At 34.0% G+C, this 17,711-nt stretch overlaps 1 protein-coding gene across 1 annotated transcript in view; it reads left to right on the forward strand.

The window, feature by feature from the left end:
• The window catches only part of RYR2 (ryanodine receptor 2), a 423,949-nt gene that overhangs the window by 367,453 nt on the left and 38,785 nt on the right, over window positions 1-17,711 (forward strand). Inside the window, exons 81-84 of the mRNA XM_083827634.1 lie at window positions 10,435-10,534; window positions 11,242-11,321; window positions 13,363-13,439; window positions 14,700-14,773. Coding sequence (XP_083683760.1) covers window positions 10,435-10,534; window positions 11,242-11,321; window positions 13,363-13,439; window positions 14,700-14,773 — 331 coding nt within the window. The remainder of the gene's footprint in view (window positions 1-10,434; window positions 10,535-11,241; window positions 11,322-13,362; window positions 13,440-14,699; window positions 14,774-17,711) is intronic.

Here is a 17,711-nt window from a genome sequence, read left to right on the forward strand (position 1 = left end):
CTTATGTTTAGTATATTTACTAAAGCACAGAAACATGAAATGTGTGCTTGTATTATTAAAAAAAAAAAAAAAAAGATCTAAATATACTGATTTATTTGATATAAAAATATCTGTGCTGCCATGATTTTAGAGCAGTGGTTTGAGGTATGCTTAATATTACTCCCATTGTTTTGTACATATCAGATGTTCCGTATATTTTCTAGATGCTGTGTGAGATAGCACTGAGTTGTTCAAGTATATATTTCTTATTTGGAAATTTCTTATACAGAAATTAGAAAAAATATCAAATTCTTGTCAGTCCTTCAGAAGTTCTAGTCCAGTTGAATTACAAATAATGTACCCAATATTTAAAATTCTGTTTCATGGTAAATACCTAAGTTTGAATCCAAATTTCAGTGCTCCTTATTTAGTTTTATTTTTGGAAGAGCAATGTATGACATTATCATTGACTAAACAAAGCATATTTATTTCCATAAGCTTTTTTCAGTTAGCCCACAGATGCTTATTAGATAATTAAAAGTCTTACACTTACAAATGTGAAAGTTTATAATTAGTAATTAAAATGAATGAAAAATGTTATCAGTAAGGTTTTTATTAATGCTCCTTATAATGGGTTTCTTGTTCTGCATTTTACCATATTTTTTGAGAGATTTTACTCATTTGTTTTTCATTATTATTTTTTCTGTAGCTCGGAAACTTCTGTTCAAATAATGTATTAACTGTTCAAAAGACAATTTTGTGTATGTATTTGGTCAGTCACTTACCTGCAGAAAAAAAAATTTGGACTTCTTTTTCTTATTCCTATTTCGCTTCTTGTCCTTGCCCTTCCTTAAGGTCACAGGATCCCAACGCAGCAAGGTAAAACAAAAAAAAAATGTGTGTGTATTTGTCTGGGTCTATTTTTGTGACTTTTAGGCCCAACGTCTTGGATGAGTTCATCTAAAGGGTCTTGAAAACATTTCTAATGTTTTAGTTCCAGCATAACATCTCTCTAACAAACTCTTCTTGTACACAGACTCTTACTAAAGGCTCCAAGAATTATTTATATGGAATTTCATACATAAATGCATTGCCGTTTGGGGGAAAACTGAGTGTCATTTGGCTTGTTCATATTATTCTACTATTCTCGCTTTTTGTGCATAAGTTATCTTCTTTCTGGTTATAATTTAAATTGAATGATTTAACTAATACAGGTGTCTTTTAAGGGATTTTTTTCCTACATCTTAGCAGACATACATGCATTTCTGATACACTAGCAGAATTGTTCCAGTAGTTGTCACAGTGGTAGCATCAGTTATATTGTAGTTTATCTATATTTCAGGTCCTTTGGAGTGGTCTCAGATATTAGCCTTCACTGTCATAGTACTTGACCAAAACTCCATAGCTACTCAATACCTGAAGTGATTCCTAGTTGTTCCATGCTTTCTCTAAAAAAAAACAGTGGCTATTGCTGTGAAGTTTCACAGTGCTAATTATTGTTGACTTAATTTTTTAGAGTCTTTCATGTGTCACTTTGAAAGTCTCGCCTTCCATTTGTGAAAGGTGCCCATAGCTTGAGCATCAACCTACCTGCTGTTCTCATGCAAGTAGAAGTCTTGTTTCCCATTGTTGACGCAGTCTGCTTGCTGATAGTGCTGCAAGGTTGATGTTTTGAGATATGTGGTGTTTGGGGTAGCTAATTTTTGGTTCTGAGGTGATTAAATATATTTATTTGTGCCGTGGCTAATGGAAGCCAGACTCAGTAGAAATGAGTTGCTTGAGATTCGAAATGCACAGATTTAGCTGATGGTCAGACTCCAGGCAGTAGTTTCAAAGTTCGGTGCATATGGCAATATGGGGAACAACTATAGGCATCTCTATTGAAAAGATCAAGATGGTTTTAGTTTGGGGTTTTCTGGCACTTATTAGCATCCAACTTATGAAAGAAAGAGATTCCCATACAACTGCTGGAGAAGATGTACCTCAGGATCAGCTTCACTTTTACTCCTTTAAAAGTTTGACGAGTTCTTACCCCACCTTCATACTATAAAAGCATTATCCTGAAAGATGAGTGCACTCGCGCAGATTTGCAAAAAATTGCTTAAAAGGTGTTGTAATTGCCACAAACACAAAATACATTCTATAAAACGCCAAAATCAAGTATGTAATCAAGTTAATAGTATATTCTCTTCTTTGTTTCTTCCCTTGAGCTGTTCAAATGCTGCTTGTCTATCACTCTGCCTAGCTGGTTACCGTGCACTAACCACTATATGCTCCATAAAAATTGTTCTGTTTTGGTGACTGAGAAGTGTTTTCAAAGAGTGAAAGACAACAATAAATAATCATTTCTTCCTTTGTGCATGACAGGAAACAGTTGTAAAGATGTGAGACTGCATACACCAGATGTGTGTGTGCTTTTGTGTGTTCTGACTGTTTATCTTGAAGTACAATGATGAAGGCAATTCTTTTATTCCATGCTCTGTATGCATGTAAAAAGACTGACTGTTCACTCTGAATGGGAATAAAACTCTATGGCTCCTCTAAGCTTTAAGAATGTGTGATGTTTGAAGTCCTGAATCCTTTCACAATTGGATCAAGTGAGACCTTTGGGCAAGCTTAGAATGTGATAACAATGATGAGTGCATTTTATCTGCAATTTTCATGTTCATGCTTCATGCAGTGTATTCTCATTTTTGCATGAATTATCTGTTTCAGGTTCACCATGTGGGCAGTAGGGAGGTCACAGTATAAACCTACAGTAAAGTTGTCTGCACATTACCATGTGTCTGTCTGTGTTTGACTGCTAGTATTCGCTTTGAATTATTATGATTATCTTTGCTCCTTGCTCTTTGTCTTTAAGTTAACTTTCTATCCCATTTAACAGTTGTTCAATGGACTCCCTGTAGAATGGATGTCAGTGTCCCTCTTGATTCTATCTGATAGAAAATTCTTTCCAATCAAAGTGTTTCACTAGCTGAATATAAATTGGTTTCTGCATTTGAGTGACCAATTATACTGGCTTCCTACATACTGATATGTTATAAACATGTGACTCAAAAAAAAAAAAAAACCAAAAAAAAAAAAAAAACAACAACTAGCTCATCTTTTAAAAATTGAGTAGTTAAATCTGTGAAAAAAAAATAAAGAGCTTCCTTTGTCAATTTTCATTCTCCCTAGTACTGGTAACAATTTTGTTTAGAACTTTTTATTGATTAGGTTTTCTTTAAAAGGATACACGAAAAGTGACATGCTCACACTAATCTCAGGCCCAGAAATACTTGCAAGTTTCAATACTTACAAATAATGAAAGCTCTTAATTGAGGATCTAGCCTATCAGAGGTGGTCATTATTGCTTTTTACTGTCACAAAGCCTGCATAAATGGAGTGGCTGTGTATTTACAGTGACTGTATCTTTTCAAGAGTGATATGAAATAAGGTCAGACACCATGATCAATTCTTAGAAATTAAACATTCCAATCCAGTATATAAAAATGTTTCTCTTCAGTTTTTCCTAGCCATAGCGCCTAATGGAATGACTACAGCTTTTCATTTATTACTTTAATACTTCCAATATCTTTATGAGAATGGTTTGTCAAAACCCAGCCTGTGAGGAGCTGCAAAAAGATGCCCATCTCTGCCAAAATGGTTAGAAATAAAATGTGACATGAAATAAAATGTTGCTTTTAAGTACTTAAGAATTGCACTCTGATTTCGGAAACTGACTTCAGTAAAGAACATCTACAAAAACTATTCTAATAATGGAAGAGTAGTGTTTGCTTACAAACAGTACATTCATAATCTATTTCTGATTTTTTTTTTACACATTTCTTCTGAGAATACTTTTGCGAACTTTTAACTAATGAGTTCAAATTTAGATCTGTATTAAGAGCTACATTAAATCTCCCTTTGACTGTAGGCAGGGAACTGTGAATAAGTTTATACCTTTATGTTGCAAGATATTTCCTTGAAGACCGACCATGTTTCTCTGGTGGAGAATTGTTTCTTTACAGATTTTCTTAAAAAAAATTTTCTTAGGTAAAGGAGCCATTATGCTGAAACTTGCTGATGTCTAACAAAGCTATTTCTCTTTTGTAACTGGTGGTTGGAACACCTCAAATGAATCTTTAATTTGACTTCTTGTTAGAGACTTTCTTTATAGGTAAGGTACAAAAAGGTATATAGGAAAGGTACAAAATGAAAATATTCATTCTGTGATTGCCCATAATTTCACTAAATTTTTAATGCTAGTTACTGCAGGTCTCTTAAAGCCAGTGTCCAGAGTTATGAGACTCTGTGGTACCACATAGGTGAAACAGATAAAATCAGAAGTACGAAATTTTGTCCAGTAATATTTGATAGCACAGGTAGTTGCTACTGTTTAAAATATTTAGTAGCATTTAATAGCAATTGAGTTAGCACATCCAAATGGTGTTTGTTAATATCAAAATTATGGGTGAAATTGATATCTGAAAATGCTTCCAACACTGTTGTCCAATAGACAATTATGCAGTGGTTAAATAGAAATCCATTTAGAATTTTTCTTTGGACATGACAGCTAGAATGAAGTTTTGTAAAATATAAGTAGAGACCCTGCAGGGTGATTTAGAAGATCTGTCCATAGCCTTTCCACTGATGAAGATGTCAGCATGTGTCTAATGCCTTCTTTTCTGTTAATCTTGTGGTAGCATTTGGGCACCTCTTTGCTCTCTGAGCTGGTTATGTGTTGCCTTACTGAGTGGTGTCCTTAGAAAGTTCAAATAAAACCTTGAAATTCAGAGTATTTTAAAGCTCTTTTCCTTCAGCTGGGGGACAAGAGGCTTCTTAAGGCATGTCCTGAACAAAAGAGTTTTGCACCCTGGCTGAGGCCTGCTGCCAGTCACCATTGGGGTCAGAAGGAATGCTCTCCAGATGGTCTCCCTTCTCCAGGGGGCAGACAAGGGAATTGCTGTAGCAAGGGTGAATAGCTCTTCTGCCTTACACTTCAAAACACAAACAGATTTACACACGTCACTGGTTAGCTAAATTGTGGTTACACTATCCACAACTACAGGATAAGGTATTTATACATCTACTACAAAAGCATAAATGTGTGGTTAAGTAAGATATGATCAAATTTTACATGTTGCTGTAAAAGCTTAAAGTTCTTGTGTTCTTTCTTAGGTGATTATGTTGCTGACATCATGCTATTTGTTAATTCAGGACCTTCTTTCTCTTGTTTTCTTGCTGCGTTCCCTCCTCAACACCTACCATTCCCATCAATCACTTTTTTTTTTTTTTTGTTTGGTTGTTTGTTTGTTTGGTTGTTTTCCTCAGAGATTCTATGCAGAAAAGAATTTCTTTCATCCAGTTAGAGAATTCGTGGTGTCCACCACTAGACAGTAAACCCTTCCCCTGTCATTTTCTCCTACTTGTTTGCAGCGTTTGGATTCTCCACAATCTCATTTATAGGATCAATGAATTTGGGTCAGAGCAATTAATACATTCTTTGTTACAAGGTCGGCTATTTCTCAGTTTCTGGCCTATTGGCTGTTTTGGGGTATATGTATAACATCACCTCCAATTTATTACAGGGAGTATATTGCAAAAGTCTTCAAGGGAATCTCTTTTCTGCAAAGTGGATAACATACCCATGACTTCCACAGGGTTTCAGTTTGGGGACATACCAATAAATGATTAGTTATGGCTATTTGTTAAGATCTTTCATCGTGTCCTCTGGCTGCTTTCCATCTTCTGTGTTTATCAGCATCTCTACCCACTACATTGTTTCAGCTGCTTATAGCAGCATTAGCATGGTGAGTTTCAAGAGCACTCCCTGTCATTTATCTGCCCTGCCTTTCTACTCCTTCTGACACTTATTGCTTCACTGCTGTAGCACAACAGAACTCGTTGACATCCATGAGGGCCTTTTGCAGTCTCAGGGTAAATGAGTGATGTGCTTTGAAGAACAAATACATTAGAGTGATTAAGTGATCATTTGCAACTTTGAGGTTCTTCAGATTCTTTGATTATTTTTGATGCAGTAATTAAATAATGATCTTACCAAATCATTGTTCTATATAAGATATTCTGCTCCAGCTAATGAACTCAATTGAAGTCATAGTAGAATCTTCTAAATATTCCATTAATTTTTATTAAAAGAAATCAGAGAGAGAGTTAAACATCTATTTCACCTATTCCAAATATGTCAACTTTGTTGCGCAACTTTAAACAAAGAAAGGGTGACACGGTTTAAAATGTATGTGTAGTTTCTTAGTTATGCTTTATGTTAACATAGAAAAAAAAAACGGAAACTGAGAACACATAGATTTGAAAATCTCCAAATACAATATTTTTCCTTTTATAGATTCATAACATTGTCAATTCCTATCTACTTGAATAGGAGTGAATAGGTTGAGTGGTCTCCATATCAGTATGGCAAGAATATGGTGTCAGTAATGTATGAAACAAAAACTGTAATCTGATTGCAAGAGAAAAAGATATAATTGAATGACAGTGTAAACATGGTGACATCAGTAAAGATATTGCTGCAAGCTGAAATGGAGACATTTTAACCAAAATGAAATGTGTAGTGAAGGTTTGCTTTCAGGATATCTTTATTACTGTGCGTTTGTAGCTCAGATTTAATGCTATTTTAACACAGAGTAGTGTTTTGTTTAGTACGGTATATTTTCAGGTTGGTTGGTTGTTTTTTCTCTCTCTCTCTCTCTCTCTCTCTTTTTTTTTTTTTTTTATAACCATGTATCCAATAAACAAAATACATTTCTAATGTAACACTAAAGTTTTGAATATATATTGTTCAAAAGTTGGGAAATGTGAACTATGATGTTGATAAAAACGATCCTTGTGACCATGTGGATTATTGTGCTGACTGTAGATATGGAGTAAGATAGTTATGTCATAAAGGCTAATGATATAGCAATCTTTTTCTCTCCCAAGCAATGTTACTGGGGAGAGTCATCAGAACACTAATACTTCTTTCTCTGGATATTAGTGCGAATACAAGAAATAATGTTTATGAATAATTGGTATCATTTGCATGTCTTTTCATCTTTTCGGCTGTTATACTGTGAAGCCTATGATAGCTTTTTGCTATCTTGTCTGCAATTTGTTAAAATTTGAATAAGACGCTTTTTTCCTCTTCAGTTATCTTTTTTTTTTTTTCCCCAAGTGCCAGTTAGATGAATATTATTTCCTTTCCTCTCATCTCACCTCATTAAAAAACATACATTCTAATACCCAAGAAAGAAGTTTGTTATTTACAGCCCATCAAATTAAAACAGCCCTTTTGGCATATTTTTGGTATTATTTGCTTAGCACCAACAGTGATGAAGGTGAATGGAAGGAGTATTTTTGAATTTATGAAGTAATTGAGTTAAGATAAAGAAGATACAAGCATATGTTTACTTAATAATGTTTAATAAATACCCTAATACACGAAGTCTACCAGTGTTCTGAAATCTTGGAAATATTATATCACATTCAAAATAGATGTAGTTTTGAGGAAATTCAGAAACAGCTTACAGACTGTCACTCACTGCTTGTGTCTAAGAATGTGGTAGTTAATTCACGAACCTTTTTATCATTTTTAGTGATGATGCTTAGACAGCACTTTCAAATATTTCTATTTAATTATATTTTGGTAGTGTTATCAAATGATAGAAAGTTTATAGATGCTTGGTATTGAGGCACATCAGTATTCCTTAACTATGGAAGAGTACATAGAAGAAGAAAGCAGAGCTGGTAACAGAGAAATGGCTTTAGAATGGCAAAGAACACTTTTATTATAAAATTCACTTAAGATTAACTATAATTATTTTGTTTGCTAATAATTTAGTAAATCCTACATTTTCCTATTACCTTATTCGTATATTTAATCATCTGTACTTTAACAAATTCCTTTACTTTTGCCAAACTTCTGTTTTTGGCCTATGGCTGTTTGTTATTATATATATATATATAAATACTTGAGTTTCTGCTTTCAGAGCATGATGAAAAAATTTTGTCATAGCAGCTTGCTGGAGAAAATCTGTAATGTGGGAATACTTGTACATATATTTCTAAGTGGTCAGCTTTTCCCCATATAAATGAAAAGCACTGAAGAAACAATAGATTAGGTTTTATTATTTGTTTTATTTATTTATGCTGAATTACTTAAAATGTTTCAGTTCATATGAAACATTTTTTACTTCCTGTTGTGATAGTTTTGTGAATGACTGAAAATTCAAGCCATTGACTAATTATTTTGACATGGTTTCTTGAAATTAACTGGCGAGTACAATAAAGTGCAGAAAACCAACCTGTTATCACAAGTAACTATTAACAGTAAGCACACCTTAACAGAAATAGGGATACCTTGACCAGCTAGCAGCTCTATTAATTTAGCATACTTTCTCTGTTATGGGTGATCCACTAAGCATCGGTACTGCCATGTAGCAGGATTCATACTGTTCTGCTTTCCAAGCCAGACTAACATGTATATGTATTAAGGTTGCATAGAGAAAGCAACAGAGAGGAAGCATTGTCAAGCTGAAGAAAGCAACATTGCTCTTTGGGAGTTATCACCAAAGGAATGATTGCTTTCAGAAGAAATGTATGTGGGTTTTTGTTTTGTTTTGGTCTATGTTGCTACTAGTTACCTAGACAGCTAGATTTCTCATAGAAAATGTCACTCTTCTGACTTTAAGCCATTGGCAACACCTGTTTCTTCTGTTCTTCTGTAGTACCATTACCAGAATTGTGCATACCTACTTTGTTAGTCTGTAGATTATGCAGCTACATCCTTGCTATAAGCATTCTTAAGAACTTATCAAAAATGTTGTATAATTAAATTAGTATAGCTCTTGGTAGGCTTGTGAATAATAGATCTTACAATGAAAGACAACTTCAAAGATCGTTGGGTCTAAAAGAAAAAAGTAACTATTGGTATGAAATAGTTTTAAATGATAAACACTGATCAACTTTCAGTGGCATCTGAAGCAAATGAAAATATTTTATTGTAGGTATATGAAACCTGTGATATCACAACTTTCTGGTTGTGTGTGTGTGTGTGTGCGCATATGTGTGTGTGTCTGTTTTGTTTTTGTTGAACTCCCAGGAAGAGGTTTAAACATGAAGGCAAAACTTTCAAACCTTAGCATGGCTAAATATAAAGCAAAGCTGCCATTTTTTTTTCCTTTTTTGTGCCTCCATCTAGATTTGTCACAGTATTTAAGGAAAAAAGAAAGATACAATTTAACCACAGGAGAGCTAATAGTGTGAAAAAAAAAAAAAACCCTGATGAATTTTGTTTCCGCAGCACGATATTATCAAAGATTTAAGAAACAAATTTGCCAGCCTCGGCGAGAACTCTCTGGTAACAGCATAAATGTCTGTGTTGGTTTGCTTTTCAGTTAAAGGTTTCTTTTTCATTCATTTGAACACACATTTCTCTTTTTCTCTTTTTTCCCTCTTCTTTATTTTCTCTTTATTATTCATACCCTCTATTTAGCAAGCCTTCATTTTTTAAACCTCTTCCATCTTCCAATGTCTTTTTTCTGTAATTTGGATGGAAAGTTTATGGCAGCAAAGCTGTCATTCTGGCTACTTCTGCTGCAGCTGTTCCTGCTTTTAGGTCATACATGTTTTGGGCGTTGTGTTTATGGACATGATACTGATTGTGTCATGTTCCTTTTGAGTAAGCTTTTTACCACGCCATCTGATGGATTCACTGTCATAGGGCTCTATGCAACTTCCATTTTTCAACTTATACTGCTTAGTCATCCTCAATTCTCCAGCAAACTTGGATTAATTTTGTGAAAGTTCAAACATATCTGGAATTAACTGTGCCTTTATGTTTGCTCTTTATGCTCTTCTTTATTTTTTCAGTAGTAGTTTAAATTATAAAAAATAAACTTCACCATTGCTCAAGCAGTGCCATGCAGTATTGTTTGTTGCCGCTAGAGAATGCAAAATATAAAAGCACAGTGCATTCTATCAAATATTCCTTCGGTAGGGTGGGCAATTTGTATTGTATTGTAATAAGGAGTTTTGATAAAAATCGAGAGATGCTTCTGTTAGTCTGGTATTCAGCAACAACTTGCAACTGAAGAGCAACTTGCAACTGAGCAGTATGAAGTTATGGTCACGCTATAGAAGATTATTAAGAGTGTGAACCGTTGCACAAAAGTGCAAGTTTGGTATATGCAGTATATATATAATGAACATAGACTTTGAACTAACCTAATAATTTACAATTGAAATAACTCTTTTCAGATAAACTACTAAAAGAACATTAAAGAAAAATATGAAGGGAAGAATATTACTTGAACATGTTAAATATCTGTTCAGTAGCATTGTCTGTATTAAACTGGTCCACGATGTTGCCATAGAGCCCATATACTAAGAGAAACCCAAAAACCTTTGGAGAATTGATAGTAACTGAAGTCCTCATCTTAAATGACTGGAATTTTTGTTCAGGAAAAAGAAATGGAAAAGCAAAAACTTCTGTATCAGCAAGCCAGACTGCATGACCGGGGTGCTGCTGAGATGGTTCTTCAGACAATCAGTGCTAGTAAAGGTAATACCCTGTTGTGTAGATTACATGCTAAAACTTATTTCTGATTATCTTTGAAATGATTGCAATTCTTATTGTGCAAAATCTACAAATGTTTGACAGTAAGGCTTGCTTTCAAAATGCATGCAAAGTTTCAAAAATTATCGGCAGCTCATTCAGAGGAATAATAAAGTGTAATAAGTTTAAATGATGCTTTGTCCCTTAGATGACATCTTCCTCTAAAATTTGCTGCTTCCATTATCTCTTCTATGCTTTATTTCTACAGTAGCATTTAAAAAGTTTCCTGTTAGCCAAATTCAGATATTGTAGCTAAATGCTTTAGATTGTTATTTTCATATGAAATAGGACAGAATTGTCTAGACTGGCATGCAGAGGAAATACAGTTATACTTGAAGGTTAACTTAAAATTGTGCACTCAGCCTTAAATCCAGAGTTAGATGATCTTATGAATGAAACAGCATTTGTATTATGATCAGTTATTCCTTCCTGTTTTACCTTTTGTGTGCTGTGTATCCATTAGTTACCTATGTCTGCAGGTGCTCACAAAGATATTAACTCAAGCTAGATACCATGAAAGAAAAATAGTATGTTTTACATGAGAAACAGGAAGGTCTCTCCTGATAAATTTCCATTTAAGTGATTGCATGGATAAGTTAATAGAACATCCTTATATTAAAGTATGATCTAAAAATATTTTTAATTATTTTAAGGTGAGATGGGGCCAATGGTTGCAGCTACCCTAAAGCTAGGGATTGCCATCTTAAATGGAGGAAATTCTACAGTTCAACAGGTAAAGTTCATCTATTTTTTACCCGTTCTAGTTACTATAGAACTTCATACCATGGTCCTTATTATTGTAATGAATTATGTAATAAGACTATTTCTCAAGTGCTATTTATACTCTTAATCTTATCCTCAGAAGAAAACAGTTCACAAAATACCTTGTTTGCTAGGGATATACTTTTTATCTGTACACCTATTTAATCTACAGAACACAAGGCTAAAATAAATGTTTTGCACCTCAGCTGGAAGGGAGAAACTGTATGTTAAGTTGTTCCATTGGTCCTATTCTGTGAGAGGAAATAATTTCTGGGGAGACTGGCATTGTCCTGTAGCCAGTGGAGCAAAATTGCTGGCCCCAGTTTTCGTCAAGAAATTTTTACACAACATAAGTGCTTAGCTTATGCCATAGGCAGTTTTGGTGATAAAAGCAGAGAACTTAAACTTGATTTGCAAATCTACAGTAACTAAATATGGTGAACAGAGTACAATTCTGGTATTCTGACAACATTCTGTACTATTGAAGAGAAGTGCCTCGTACAGACTACATTCAGCATTTTGTACTAGTTGAAGATTCCTGAGATGAAAGGTTTCAGAGCTGCCATTACTACATTGCTGTAGGGTGGTTTGAAGGAATACAGACAACTGGGAATGGATAAGGTCCTCTGTTAAGCAACCACTGAAGCATTTGAGTGCAGCTGAAAATAATATTCTTTTCAGAGGCTATGTTTCCAGGAAGTGACCTGAAAGACCACAAATTGTTCAGAAAACTATCTACTTGAACAGTTCTTTGTGGTGTCATGATATTAAATGACTTATGAAAAATGATATTTGTATATAGTTATTTAATCTGAATTTGTAATGCAACAATTTATTTTTTAAAAAATGATTTGTCAGTCAACTCTAAGAAGAATACAAGAATCAATTACTAGCCAGGTTACAATAATACTAATACTAGTAGTCTAAGTTACATATTTGTAACATGAAAGCATCAGTAATTTAGTTAGAATTCCTGTTTTACAGTTGCCTCATTTCTGTCCCTTTTCTCTGATGTTTTGCTCACCTTTCCAATTTTTCTTTGGGGCCTAAGATGAACTCCTCAGTCTTCCTTGGGATGAATAGTGGGGGGAGAGGAAGATGTATGGAAGTGGTTTTGAAAATTCATCATCATTTGGAGTTTTGTGCTGCAATCAGTATGCCGTTGATGATGGTGGGGGTTCCTCTTCTATCATCTTAAGTGACTTAGGGTTATGGTGATACATTTTCTGCTTTTGTACTTTTTTCTTTTTGGAGGTTATCTATTACCTATTTTTCCCATTCTCTCTTTTTCTTTTTTTTTTCTTTTTTTTTTTCCAAAAAGAATTCTACATCATTCTCAAAATGAGTTTTTGTAGCATTCCATCTGAGATTGATCACAGATTGATCTTTGACCACTGTGATTTTTTTTTCATATGTGGGACCTATGAAAAAGTATCATCATGTATCTTCATTAAACAAGACATTCCTCAGAGTTCACTCCACTGAATACCTTCTTGTTATTGTAATCTATTATCAGATAGTGCACACTACACTACAGCTAAAACAAATTTAAAAAAATACTCCCCTGACTACTAACATGCTATTGTAGCTAAAATAACTCATCACAAGCTGAGGCCATGTCAAGTCCAGTCTGGTGCTGAAATAGTAGTCAATAGAAATTTATGGCCTAGTATTGGCAAGATCATATTTATATTAAGCACTAAATTCTGCTGACTGTGTTGACTTTAGTTATTATCTTTTCCATGTTTTAGAAAGGAGTATCCAAAATAGATGTCCTTTTCTCTCAAGGGCATGAACTTGATGTTCTGTCAAGGCATGAGCTTTAAATATTCTTTTCATTTTTTTATATCTGGATTTCTCTCAGAAACGCTTTATTATGAAACCTGTAAATATTAGAGATATTTCAAAACACCAACATCAATAGTAATCTAGAATCTATTTAGCATTAAGTAAATTAGAGTAACATGCTATAAAGATTAATTTTCTGAGTATATAATCTGTGTTTACTGCAGAAAATGCTTGACTACCTCAAGGATAAGAAAGATGTGGGTTTCTTTCAGAGTCTTGCTGGTCTTATGCAGTCCTGTAGGTAAGAAAATATCTGTCCAAATTCATTATTTCGTATTCAGGTTTTCTTCCGCAGGATGTATACTTTTGGAAAGAGCTTTGGAAAACTGCTATGTATCTTTTGCAAACAGCACCAGGGCACTGCAGTTTGATACAGTTTGGGTTGGATAGAGGACAAGGTGATGCTTATGGTATGCAAATCTTCATATAACCAATCTACCGTGGTTATTGGAAATGTTTATGGCATTTGCGTCTACTCTGAGATATGCCAGAAAACAGCTCCAGAGTTAGGAGCATTCTTCAGGACTGAATTTGTAACTCTGGAGGTATCCTGTAATCCTGCAGAGAGCAGGTTAATGATCAATGTTAAATAGTCATAAAGATTTTGGGAAAACCCAACTTTGTTAGAAGTATTAATAGTATTTCAGAGTGCAGTGGAAAACTGTGTTTTAATAAACTGAGGAGGTACTGTGACTTGTTTGTCCATTCATGCTTCTTGACAATTGATCATATGTAAAGTCTTGAAATACAGTGAGTAAACCATATGGTTAAATGATGTATTAATGAACATAAAACATGAGACTAAAGGCTCAGCCTTCTGTTATGTCAATGGTACTATGCTATATCCTTTCTTCATAATACTGACTTTGGTCAAGTTTCACTTTATAATCAGTTAGGTTGGAGTTAATAAAAATTCATATGACTTTTGTAAACTTTTGTGCTTACGAACAAAAGTTATCCATGGCAAGCTGACACGCGAACCAATGAAAGGCAGAACTATGCAGATTCACAAATAGAAATCTGTAATGGTACATGTTTCTTATATCCAGGTAATTCAGCGTAGATGTCCCTTTGGCATCTTCAGTTTTTCAGAACATGGAGGGAGAGGGACACTGAATGGAACTAATAACAAGATAAATTCCTTATGGACCTTGCTGCTTAGGATAAACTTGACTATAATATGAAAGCAGTCGATCATGTGGCTTCTTTACAACCCAGAAAATTAGTATTTATATCATAAACACGTACATTCACTTTTTTTGATCAGTTGTAAAGAGCTAAATTCTATTGTCATTTGCAGGGCAACAGCAGGTTAAGTCCGTAGCACTGAATTTTCTAATCTTGTAGCAGGCAGGTATATTAAGCCACTAAAATGTATCTTCTTGACACTAATATGATTATATACTTAAATGAAATCACAAATCTTTCTCTGTCTTTCACAAATTTAAATATTACACATTTTTCATTAATCACTGCACAAATACAATTTTTCTCATTGCAGTGTTCTTGACCTAAATGCATTTGAACGTCAGAACAAAGCAGAAGGCCTTGGCATGGTGACCGAAGAGGGATCAGGTAATATCAATTTAACAGAAATGATCTGTGAACTTTTCTACATTTTGTAGAAGCAAATCTGAAAGAAACCTTTAAATATATATATAGAGGCTGAATCTAATTGGGTGACCAAAGCCCATGCTTGTCAGTAGTAAATTGCTAGCATGTGTTGAGTTTCAGAAATGTCTCAAAGGAGTCTTACCCAACATTCTGGAGAACTGAAGACCATATTACATGCAAAATTGAAAGCAGATACTAGTTACAAACAGCAGTGTTTATGCATGTAAAACATTTCAGAAGTCCCCAGCCAGTCTCACCATAAAATGAAATTAAAACTCCCACCTGATTTCTTAAACTGTCTTGGCTAGAATGAAAACCAGACAATTTAGTTAAGCAATAAGTTAAATATTAGAGGTCAAGAGAACTGTATCTGCTGTTTGGAAAAAAAAGTCTGCTGGGAAAGCTGCTGCTTAGAAATACTCTTTTTCTGTTTGTCTGTGGTGAAATATTAAAAAAAAAATCACTTCATTTTTGACTTTGAGCCAATTTAGCTTTCTACCTTCTGTGTTGTCAGTTCACTGTCAGTTTCTTCTTCTGTCTGACAGTAAGTTCTGCGACTCCCTTCCTGTGATTGTCTTGAACTGTTAGGTTCATTCTTATGTGACTGACTGAGCTACCAAACATTTTCTTCACTTCAATATTTTTTATGGTATATTTTTATGTTTAAATCCTACAGTGACCTAATCTTTTAACATGTTTTTATCTTAAAATCAAGGTAAAAAAGCTTGACTGCGTAATCATCACTGCATTTTGGCACTCATAAGTCATACCTGCAACACTGTGTATCCCATCGGCTGTTGTGCCTGTAGCTCTTTCATATGGCATATTTCTTGATTATTCAACTGCTTGTCTCAAATCAAAACCACAAACTATTAAATTTGACTGAATTACTTCAATAATATAATATATGCTGTTTCTGTAAAAGTGCTCCCACAGTTTAAATTATAAATCAAATCCTGCTAGATTTATGTGAGTAAACAAAATAAAGTGAACCCATGTGGATAAATTTTGGTCACATGATTGTGGATTGAACACTGATAAAATTATCTGGCATATAAGATTTTTGCTGTTACTTTGATGTTTTACTGAAAATTATCCTGCACAATGTTTTGCTCTTTTGGACAATATTTCTATTACTAAATATTTAAATCTATTTATAATGCTGAATTTTAAGATGGACTGTCAAGACAAAGGTTCATTTTTCTTTTAATCAGCTGCCTGTATTTCTAGAAAAGCCAGATCTTGAATGCAGATATAAATAATTCTTTGAACACTGCATAATTAACTCTACTGATGTTAGAGTATTTTTATGCTTCCTCATTTGAGGGATTTTTTTGTTTTGCTGTTTATTTGATCTTTCTCTTTTAGTATAGAACTAATTTTGCCAAAACCAAAACTAAGTATATTTTATGTTTGCTAAAAAAAATTCTCAACTTTTTTTCCTTTTTTTTTTTTCCCTGTTTCCTTTTCTTTGAACTAAATGTCTTCCCTTCCTCAGTCATCACTCATGAGCGTGGTAATTATTAAAAACAACTGCCTTTTCTTTATTTTTCCTGCTGTTAGCTTTGTGTCAGCACTGTACAGCTCCTGAACACCATTAGATTTTTTGTTCCTGTAAGACTGTTAAACTACTGGTTCTTTACTATTATTATTGTAATTGTGTATTCCAAACTTTTTGGTTTTTGTGTCAACTCTCCCCACTTTGTTCTTCCTCCTTTTCTCAGGATTTGCACAGTAACTGGCACACTAGATGTAAGAGCAGCAAGCTTTTTAAAACTTTTTTCCTTTTTTCTTTTGTTTCCTTTTTTCTTTCTTTTTATTTTAGTAAGCCCAGTATTTGCGATGGATGAATGTTTAAAAAAAAAAAAAGTTTACCTATACATACAAGTTTTGTGCTATAGTCCTCCTGTAGTATTTATGTTGTGCATTGAATGTGGCTTTATTGCTGCATTGTTTTGTGCAAACACAGGAAATCAGTGGTGGATCCAGTGAGGATTTGAGGGTGGTTAGTGAGGGGAGAACTTTCCACTGGCTAGGTTTATCTAATGTGGCTGGGAGTTTATACCAGAAAGTGTGGTGCTCCTCTGATTTATAGGAATCAATGTTTACAGGTAGCTCTTCCTTGCTCTGAAAGCTACTTGAGCTACTAAGGTTCCTATACCTCTACAGTACTCTAAAATCCAGTAAGGAAAGTTTTGCTGGAGCAATTGCCATGAGATGTTATTATCACTGTGAGAACTGAAAATTGAAAATACAAAATGTGTATACCATTCCGCAGAAACACTTAACTCAAACACAGCAGATGGCTTTTCATTAGCCAAATGTTGAGGTGGATTGGTGGGGGATCTGGATTTTTTTTTTTTTTTTCCTTAGTGGAAATTTTCATTTAGTAGATTAACAGAATTCTACCATTAGATCATGTGTTTTAGTTCTCTTTGTTACAGACAAGCAGCAGCAATATCAAGATACAGTAATCATACTGTGTCAAATATTTCTTGATGCAAAGGGATAATATTTACTAACAGCACCTTTTTATAGATTAATATCCAGATATTGGAAATTCAAAAAAACAGAACAAAACAAAGCCAGACCAAAAAAAGGTTGTACTTTTTCTTGTGTTACTTTATTCTTGCTATTATACTACCTTCAATAATAATAATAATAATTTTTATATTATGAAGCACACCTTTTTCAATTAATTGAAAAGTAGTTTACATAAGAGTTGGATAGCCACTGGTATTAATCCTGATAGCATTATGAAAGCCCAGCCAGTGTGTCTTTTGGGAAACTCCTGTAGTGAACAGTTTTCAGGTATCCTAGATTTTATGGGATACATGATATCGTATGTCTGTTTGCAATCTTATGAATAATGTATGCATATGTAAAATACTTCCAAGGA

This window comes from Anser anser (assembly GCF_964211835.1).
Source record: "Anser anser genome assembly, chromosome: 3".
Taxonomy (NCBI): Eukaryota; Metazoa; Chordata; class Aves; order Anseriformes; family Anatidae; genus Anser; species Anser anser.